The sequence below is a fragment of the Chamaea fasciata genome, unplaced genomic scaffold (genome assembly GCF_029207755.1).
Source record: "Chamaea fasciata isolate MVZ Bird 193981 ecotype frontalis unplaced genomic scaffold, bChaFas1.0.hap1 SCAF_3, whole genome shotgun sequence".
Lineage (NCBI taxonomy): Eukaryota > Metazoa > Chordata > Aves > Passeriformes > Sylviidae > Chamaea > Chamaea fasciata.
The window spans coordinates 65,631,188-65,640,521 of NW_027094088.1; the positions used below are offsets into that span (position 1 = coordinate 65,631,188).

Consider the following 9,334-nt stretch of genomic DNA (forward strand, 5'->3'; position numbering starts at 1 on the left):
TGACCTGGCATGATCTGCACTGAATGAGCCTCTGCTCCATAGCTCCATGAGCACAGGCTGTGCTGTGCCTTCTCTATGAGGCAAAGGGCACATTCAGAGAAGGAGGAATTTTTCTGTCAGGCTAATGGTACCATAGAGCTTTTTCAGACAGAGCTTAAACAGCAGAGCTACATTATCAATACAGGAAAAGGAAAACACTTTTCCATATTCATAAAGCCCAGAACACAGAAACTTTGCTATTTTAAGTTCTATGTCATGTTACTTTAAAATAACACTAAAATCCTTGATATTGTGTATCTATGAAGGAATTTTAAAGTTATTTGAAAGGCAAGAGTGCAATTCACATGCAGATTTGTGTAAATACATATGCTCTGTTGCTTATTGTAGGAATGAATGGTTATATGTTGAATGCTGTTTCTACTTCAGTTGTTGCAAATACTTTTCTGCATATGAGGTTATGCATGATAAGGTGAAAATCCCTGAAATTTGACTGACAATTCAGCAAGAAATCTTCCCCTAAAAGAGAGAAGCAAAGCTTACATTGCATACATAACTGTCAGCAATCAGCTGGTGAGAAAAGTTAATTTGGCTGGAATGTTGTACCTGTATTTATTGTTTTCAAAAGTGTTGAGTGTAGCATGCCTTGAAGCTATATGAAAGGGAATTATTAAAGCCATATTGATATTTAAAATTGAGTTTGCTTACTTAATTTCCTTACCTCTCCCCATGAGCTTCTATTTGGCCTTGAACAGCAGCAGTACATGCACCTGTAAGGTGTTTCCACTGTGTAGCTCAGCCTGCTTAGAAACATCCTTTAGATTGAAAGCTGTTTGTGGCAGGGGAATCATCCTGCAGGACAATGAGGAGAATGTCTTGATGAGCAGGGCCTGGTGACAGCAGTGTGAAGGTCTCTACTGAGGTATCTCTGAGGAAAGACATCACATGTGGCAGAATTTCAAAGGAGCCCTACATCCTCCATCTAATTCCCTAGCTACTCAGGTCTTCTGTGCAAATCACGGTCCATGGTGGAGCAGTGAGGATGTAAGGTTTGGGAGCTTGACTTGGCAGCAAAAAAGAGATATTATACCAAGATGTGTTACATGGTTTTAAATGCCTTGTCTGAAAGAAGCAAGTGATCAAATGTAGGTAAAACATAAAGGGTTGTGCTACCCTGCACAGAGGATATGAAAAAGCTTAAAATAGGAGTTTATTAGGCCAAAGGAGCAGTTGTACACACTCTCCTGCCCAGGGCAGTAAGTATTCTATCAATCCATTCCTCTTGACAGTCATGGGGACATTAAATGACCCTGAGACAGATTTTCATCTCCAGAGCACAGAACAGGAATCACTTTCCAGAGTCATAGAAAAGTCTTATCCCTCTGCTCCCAGAGCCATGGCCCATAGGTCAGGCCATGTGAGGCCAAAGGGACCAACACTTTTTTCTGGCCCAGAGCACGCTCTGCTTGCTGACTTTGGAAAGATCGTGAAACCACTTCTCAGAAACTAACATCCCACAGGCACATTTTCCATCTCTGAGAGCAATAGAGAGAATAAATTTGTCCAAATACAGTGTTGTACACAGAGAAATCAAATAGGAAAATGCTGTTTGTTAAGGTTAGCAGGAGGCTGCTCTGGATGTAAACATTATTTAAACTTTTTTGGGCTTATATCATCCATTTTTAATAATGCTAGATGATGCATTCTGAAGCCACTGTCAAACAATGTAGAATATCTTCAGGGAGAATGAAGACCACAAAGGCCAGCAAATGTTTGACGTCTTCCTCTAGAGCATAATTCCCTCAAGATTTCAGAAGCTCTGGCTGTGTAGATGCCTTTCAGCTCCCCACAACCTTTGGAGCAGTTATTTGACGAGTGCTGGAAACTATGTGAGCTCCAGGCTACCCCCCAGCAGCTCTGCTGATGACCACTGGAACTACAGTGGCTCTAAATGTGTACCATCAGGAGGGGTAACTAACAGCAGTGACTGGGGTGCTGCTCATAATGAATGACACTCAGCCCAGTCCAGATGTGCTAATTCTTCCTACCCTTCCCTGCTGTGTCTTCAGGGACAAGGAGCACTGCTTGACACTACGCCACTCTCTTTGAGCAAAGGTAAAGTATCATCCTCCAGGTCATTTCTGTTGATGTGTCTTCATCTCCTTGACAACATTCTGAAAGAGAGCACAGCTGCTCAAGGAGTGTGGGTGTATGCAAAGAGGTCCATCTCTTCCTTTTTGTGATATGCTCTGCTCCTGAAGAAAAGATAGCTGGAGGTTTTGGCTACAAATAGTTCAAAACTCCTCTTTTGTGCTGTCACACTGAGCACAGGACTTAAGCTGTTGCCAGACAGATCCATCCCTGGGGAGTGGGACTTCCTCTGTTCATCTGCAGCCATTATGGCTTTGGCTGATGGATGTAAAATCTTCCACTGCTTGGTGCATCAGACACAGTTCTGTTGAGAGAGTCTTACACTGTCATGAATATCATGCTGACAGACTGTTATTTAGTAGAAATCTATTCTGTGCTGATTTCTCTGAATGTTTTTTTCAGGGTTTGTTTTTTGTTTGATTTTTTTTTTAAACAAAACTCTGTCCAGGATGTGAAAGGGGAAAAAAAAGTTTTTCAGTTGAAGTAGATGGAAAAGAAAGTAGAAAATAGTAGAAGTAGAAAATTCTATGATGAGGATTAGTATATTTGAGCATTCTGAAAGCGGTAAAATGACAGAAACACAGATGTGGGCAGGTTTGTGTCACAGAACTTATACTCTTCATAGAATCATAAAATGGTTTGGGTTGTAAGGGACCCTAAAGATCATCTAGTTCCCATGGGCAGAAGCACCTTCCACTAGACCAGGTTGCTCAAAGCCCCATGCAGCTCTCCAGGAATGGGGCATCCACAACTTCTCTGAGCAACCTGTGCCAGTGTCTCACCAACCTCAAAGGAAAGAATTTCTTCCTAATCTAAACCCATCCTGATTCAGTTTAAAGCCATTACTCCTTGTAATGGAGGTATAGGAATCACTACGTGCCCTTGTGAAAAGCCATTCTCCATCTTTCTTGTGAGCCCCCTTTAGGCACTGGAAGGTGCTGTAAGGTTGTGGGAAATACTAAAGGTAAGGAGGCTCTGGAAAGCTGTGGATGCGGGCCCCAGGAACTGAAAGAGCTGAAGAACTTAGAATTAGCTGTAACTGCAAAGTGTGAAAGGAGAAGAAGATACAATAGTATAGCAAGCAAGGACATAAAACAATAGTCTGAGTCTTGAGTTTGGCTAGGATAGATCATGAGGCTGCAGAAAAGTATTCTTAGCAAGATAGTAGAAAGTTTTAAGCTTAATAATGGAGTATTGTCTATTGTTAATAGAAAGCATACAAGCAAGCATTGTCTGAAGCAGGTGTACGTGTGCTTTCAGTGACTGGCTAAACAATTGTCTGTAAGCTTTAGCAATACGCTGTTGGCTTGAAAACTTTTAGAATGCGCTATAACAAAGAAATCTTTGGCTGCAGCTGGCAGACGTGACCTGTTGCCATCCTCTTATATGAGACTGATGCCGCAATAAAAGCTCAATGAATTCCTAGCAGTAATCCCGTCCCGTTCGTGCCCGAAGCCCCAACACATACGGGCTCCCTGGAATCTTCTCCAGGCTGAACAACCCCAGCCCCCAACCTGTCTTCACGGGAGAGCTGCTCCCGGCCTCTTGTCGTTTTTGTGGCATTCCTCAGGACTCGCTCCAGCAGGGGCACGTCCTAACATAAAGCTGAACTACCACGTCTGTTTCTTTAGCCGAGTTTTGTCTCGGACGCTGACCTTTCCACACTAGAGTTGCAATCCGCAGTGCGGTAGGTGAACAAGATGCTCTCTCCAGAGGACCGATCCCCGCCGGGCGTCGGCGTCCCGCCTCGCCTCGCCTCGCCTCGCCTCCGGGCGAGGCCGGACGGGTTCGCGGGGCGGGGCCGGGCGGGGCCGGAGTCGGTCCGCCTGCGGCAGAGGGTCCGGCCGAGGCAGAGGGTCCCGCTGTGGCAGAGGGTCTTGCCGCTCCTCGGCGCTCCTCGCCGTCCTCGCCATGCTGCCGGCGCGCCTCCGCCCGGGGCGGCTGCTGTCCGCCGCGCCGCTCCATCTGCCCGCTCCGCGGGGAGCCGCGGCCGCCGGGGATCCCGCCCGGAGCCCGGGCACCCCCCGCGGTAAGGAGCTGCTTAAGGGGCTGCTCGCCGCGCCGGGGCGGGGGAAACGGAGCCGCCTGGGTCGGCCCCCGACGGCGTCCCGGGGCTGACGGGGAGATGCGCGGGCGGGCGGGCGGCTCGGGGCCGGGACGGAGCGGGGCTGGGCTGCCCGGTGGTGGCACCACAGCTCGGGTGGTCTCGAGCGTTCTCCGGCTCGCTTGGGTACCCGCACTCGCGGGCGGCGGAGAGGTCGAATCAGACCCGCAGAAACACCCGCTGAGTGCGGGGATATTCCAGAGACGGCGTGGAGGCGACTGCGTAGCCGAGATTTGGAGGTCTAATCCCTAAATTACTCCTCCAGCGACCAAAATGGGTAGGGTTTTTCCCTTCCACACATTACTATCAGTCATAATTCTCTCTTAGTGCACCGTTTACAAAGTGGGTTTTTTTTTTTCTTCTTACTCTTTAAGCTGAGCAGGCTCACCGGGTGGTTGCAAGTTGCAAACCTTCGAATTTTGACAAAAAAATCCTTCTCTGGACTGGACGTTTCAAGACAGAAGAAGAGATTCCCCTGAGGATCCCGTAAGTGTGCTCGCATTGTCCAAGGGTAACATAGAGCTGAAAGGAAAGCAGTGGTGTGATCCTGGTCCTGTGGAAAATTTAAAGCTTTTCCACAGAGCTTAAAACGGTCAGTTTTACAACACTGAGACTTGGAAACAAATTAGAGGGCAAGAGAATTTCCTGTCCCAGTTAGAGGTTAAGATGAGAAAATGTTCCTTGCTGGAGTCCCTAGAGCCTGGGATTAAGAACTGGATCCATCTGAGTAGACAGCCTTGGTTACATTTATGTACTGGCTTGTTTGTTTTGCTCATTCTGAACGTGCAGAGAAGGATGTTATTGGTAAACAGTATTTTCTGTTTATAGCTCGCATAAACTGTTCTAAGGGAGCTGCCACTGAATGACTTACAACAAAATATTTTTTATTATAGAATTTGAGGAAAAATAGGGAAGGAAGTAATGAGAGGAGAATCCCTCATCAAGGAAAACTGCATACTTGACCTAGCCTTGGTCTCCTATTCTTGCTGACCCACTGAACTAGAAGGTCTTTGAAGGTCCCTTCCCACCCAAACCACACACACTCTACAGTTCTCTGCCTTGCTGAAAACTAGCAACCCCTAAGGGAGTCAGGCATTAAACACGTGAAATCCCACTAATGTTTAAGGCTCCCTTTTCCTAGGATGTTAGATAGTGTGTTAGACATCTCTCCAGGACACTTCTTTTTATCATCCCAGTATGTCCCTGCCTTGGGTGACACGTTGAGAATAAACAAGGTGCAGAGCTGTGAAAAGCAACAGGTACATCCTCTGCCTATTCTTGCCGGTTCCTGACAGTTCCACTGGAGTTTGCTGAGCTGGACAGTGGCTTTCTGGACATTCTAACCTCTCTCGTGCTGCTAGTTTCACCATCTTCCTCTAGAGGAAGGTTCAAAGAGAGCTGTAAACGCTATTCAAGTTGTCGGGAGATGTTTATTTTTATGGCATTTGCCAGTCATACAGACACATGCACAACAATCACTTCTGGCCTGGCAGGTGAGTGTCTCCACTATGCTTTCTGGGTGAGCAAAGTATTTTTAGAATTTTAAGACTCCTCTCCTCTCCTCTCCTCTCCTCTCCTCTCCTCTCCTCTCCTCTCCTCTCCTCTCCTCCCCTCCCCTCCCCTCCCCTCCCCTCCCCTCCCCTCCCCTCCCCTCCCCTCCCCTCCCCTCCCCTCCCCTCCCCTCCCCTCCCCTCCCCTCCCCTCCCCTCCCCTCCCCTCCCCTCCCCTCCCCTCCCCTCCCCTCCCCTCCCCTCCCCTCCCCTCCCCTCTCCTCTCCTCTCCTCTCCTCTCCTCTCCTCTCCTCTCCTCTCCTCTCCTCTCCTCTCCTCTCCTCTCCTCTCCTCTCCTCTCCTCTCCTCTCCTCGTAGTTAATTGTTAGACATTGAGGCTGAACTGTGGCAGTTTTAATTCCTGTCAAAAAAAGAAAGCAAGATGTGTGAACACAACTTAACTGCTCAAGAGTTTGTACTGTGCAACAAATCTGCAGGCTTTTTCAAGGTTGTTGTGATTCCTTTGTTTTTGTTTTTGTTTTTTTTTTTTTTTTTAAAAGCCCCAGCTGTTGCTGATTTCAGCAGAGGTTTAGCTGGAGTCTTGATTAAGGACTGAATAGCAAAGGTCCTAATATGCAATTAGAGAAGAACATTCTAAGGTCTGTTTTCCTTAAAGCAGATGAAGAAAGCAGGGAGAAAGTGAAAATCGGCCTCAGAGGAGTTTCAATTAGTGCTCTGTGAAGTATAATTAGGCTAATACATCAGACTAATAACATTAATGGTTTTGCTTTTGTTGCCACAAATGGATTATTGGATTAATGATCCTACATGCCAGTCTGATGTGCAGTTTGTTTTGAAGATGATTTTTATCATTGTTCAAACCAGAAGCAGTTCCTTAGAACTGCAGGCATTGTTAGTCACCTGCAAGAAACAGAGTGTGCACAACATGCTCCTCCTGTGCGTGCTAGCAAGGAAGGGATGGCTGGTACAGCACTGCCACTCATGGGACCTGTCCTCTCCCACCATTGAACCTCAGAGCAAAGCACTGCAGCCCTCAGCCTTGGTGCAGGCTTTCTTGGGCACTGTCAAATCCCCAGCTCTACCCCATCCCACCATGTTACTCTTTGAAGTAAATCTAAAGGATTTTTTTTAAGGAAAGAGAGCATTACATCACGTTTACTTAGAACACAAAATCAATTCTTTATGCAGCTATTCTTTTTATACATATAGTTCTGGATTTATACATATATATAAAATGTACTTACATCTTACAAATATCTATATATCTATAAAGTATTCCCATGATAAATTATGAAAGGAAAATGGTGCACAGCGAGTATTATTATGAACATCTTAAAAACTGCACTCCCAAACTTTCCATGTTTGGCTTGGAAAAAACTTAACGTTTTGGGACAATTTGCATGATTTCCTGTACTGCTGGTTCCCAGGAGGGTGGAAATGGGAGCTGTAACAAAGCAGATTGTTGGGCTGTCAAATGCCTCCTTTGCACCTACTTCTGCCAAACAGAGGACAGCAGTTTTCACTATTTTCACCTCTGATGACCAGCAAAAACAATCCTGTAGATTGCTCCTGGTTAGGTGTTCGTTCCTGAAATAGGGAGGTGGCTGACATCAGCTGCCCACTTTCTGTCAGCTGCTGCTTTAATAAAGAACTAAAACATTTAACTCGCAGTAGTACAAACTGCTTTAATCAACAATCCAATCATGTAAAGTCCTTAGCCTACAGAACACCACCTGTAGATGTAGGTTAGATACAGCAGTAATTGATTTCTAAACTTTGAATAAAGGGAGCTTGCTTTTACTCCATCGGACACCACATATACACATCTCACTTTGTTTTAAACAAATAACCCTGTTTAATTTTCACTGTGTTTCGAGTTTAAGGTATGACTTCTGGTGTAATTACCCCAAGCATTGAAATGCAAACATTTATTGCCTGAGCATTTTTTTTCCCAGCTTAAAAAACCCCAAAACAGTCTAAATCCACTAAATGTTGCTTTGCCATGGGAAAGGGATTAGGATCAGAAAATGGCTGATACATAACTAACCGCAGCAAGCTGAAGATGCTTGTTTCAGAAGCTAATTCTATATTTATTTTTAAATTGTGATGTTATGTCTGCAATGCTTTGAAGAGATACTTTGCCTTTTTTAATGACTCAATTCAACTACTTTAATTGCAGGCCAGAGATGCTAGACAAGGCAAGAAACAAAGCTCGAGTGAAAGCCTGTTACATCATGATTGGGCTCTCAATTATTGCCTGTTTTGCAGTGATTGCTTCAGCTAAGAAGGTGGGTATGACTGTGCAGCATACTTTAAAATAATTTAATTCTGTGAAAAGCACACAAATCTAAACCAAGAGCAACAGCTTACAGCTGCCCAAGCTTCAGCTAATCTAGTCTCTGTCACCCCTGCCACCCTAGGTGGCTGTTGCCCATTCCTGAGGTTGGACAGCTTTCCCTGGATGCATCCTTACTCCTACATTGTTACTTCCTCAGGCTGCTGCACGTCACGAGTCCTTAACGAGCTTAAACTTGGCAAAGAAGGCCAAGTGGCGGAGGGAGGCTGAGCTGGAGGCAGAGGCGAAGACAAAGTAACTTCGTTTGAAATGCTGAATATCCTCAGAAGAGCAAAGTTAACTGCTGCTGAGGGCAATTAGTGAGTTTCACCCCTAAATGGACAACTATATTATGTACACCCTGGAGCCAGTAAGGGCAGCTACAGTATCACAAAAAGAAAGAGAAGGTCTCTTTCATTAGGAAGATAGTCTGGATGCTTGTTGCATACAATTAAAACTATCAATGTTTTGCATATGATTAAAAGCAGTAATTTGTTTTAAAGGTGATGAGGTAGTTTCCTAAGAATGTCAGGTATCTTTGGTTAGACAACGACAAAATACTTAAACCCAAGTTTTCTGTCTGGTGACAGTGCAGTTTTTCAGTGCACAAATTGCCACTTGGAACTCACTGGCATCAATGCTGTATTCAAAATGGCATTTGCATTTTTTAGTTTTAAGAAGCAACACTTATTGAATCACTAAATAAATCCAGCCAACATCTGTAAAATAGGTTTTATTGGTTTCTGTATGTTATTTGGAGATTTAACATTCCATAATATTGCATACTACTTTATATGTGTTCTGTTACAGTAATGGGCCTTTGGCCTGGATTTAAAGATGCACTATTACTATCTGAAGTCAATACAGATAATTTGGTTTCCACGCATTGTATGAAGACATTGTGCCATAAGTAATTAGAATTTCTCGTTCCAGATTTCAGTGAAATCTTGAGGTCACAGTTTAGGTCCACATATCAATTTGCAGACCTATTACAAAAATCCTCAGTTGTACAATTCAATAAATTTAAACCAACTGAGAATTAACCATGGAGGAAAGGCAATAGTGCATCTTTAGTATTTTTTTTTAAGATAGGCCCGACAATAAATAGTTTCCAGTTGCAAACTTGTTCTACAGCAAACATTTCTGTGCCAACATTATTACTATTTTTTGATTGCTGCTAGCAACAGTGTGTAAAGCAAATACTAGAAAATTAAAAAGCTGTATGAACCAGTCCTC

At 44.6% G+C, this 9,334-nt stretch overlaps 1 protein-coding gene across 1 annotated transcript; it reads left to right on the forward strand.

The window, feature by feature from the left end:
- Positions 1–3,985: 3,985 nt before the first annotated feature.
- On the forward strand, positions 3,986–9,330 carry FAM162B (family with sequence similarity 162 member B). The gene is made up of 4 exons (XM_066179352.1): positions 3,986–4,177; positions 4,627–4,738; positions 7,943–8,051; positions 8,259–9,330. Exons 1-4 carry the CDS (start codon positions 4,060–4,062, stop codon positions 8,355–8,357), a joined length of 438 nt encoding a protein of 145 aa, XP_066035449.1. The 5' UTR covers positions 3,986–4,059; the 3' UTR covers positions 8,358–9,330.
- The last annotated feature ends 4 nt before the right edge of the window (positions 9,331–9,334 follow it).

Coding starts and splice junctions, on each gene's coding strand:
- FAM162B (XM_066179352.1), top strand. CDS start 4,060: ATGCTGCCGGCGCGCCTCCGCCCGGGGCGGCTGCTGTCCGCCGCGCCG. Junction 4,178..4,626: donor GAGCCCGGGCACCCCCCGCG/GTAAGGAGCTGC, acceptor TTACTCTTTAAG/CTGAGCAGGCTCACCGGGTG. Junction 8,052..8,258: donor TGATTGCTTCAGCTAAGAAG/GTGGGTATGACT, acceptor TTACTTCCTCAG/GCTGCTGCACGTCACGAGTC.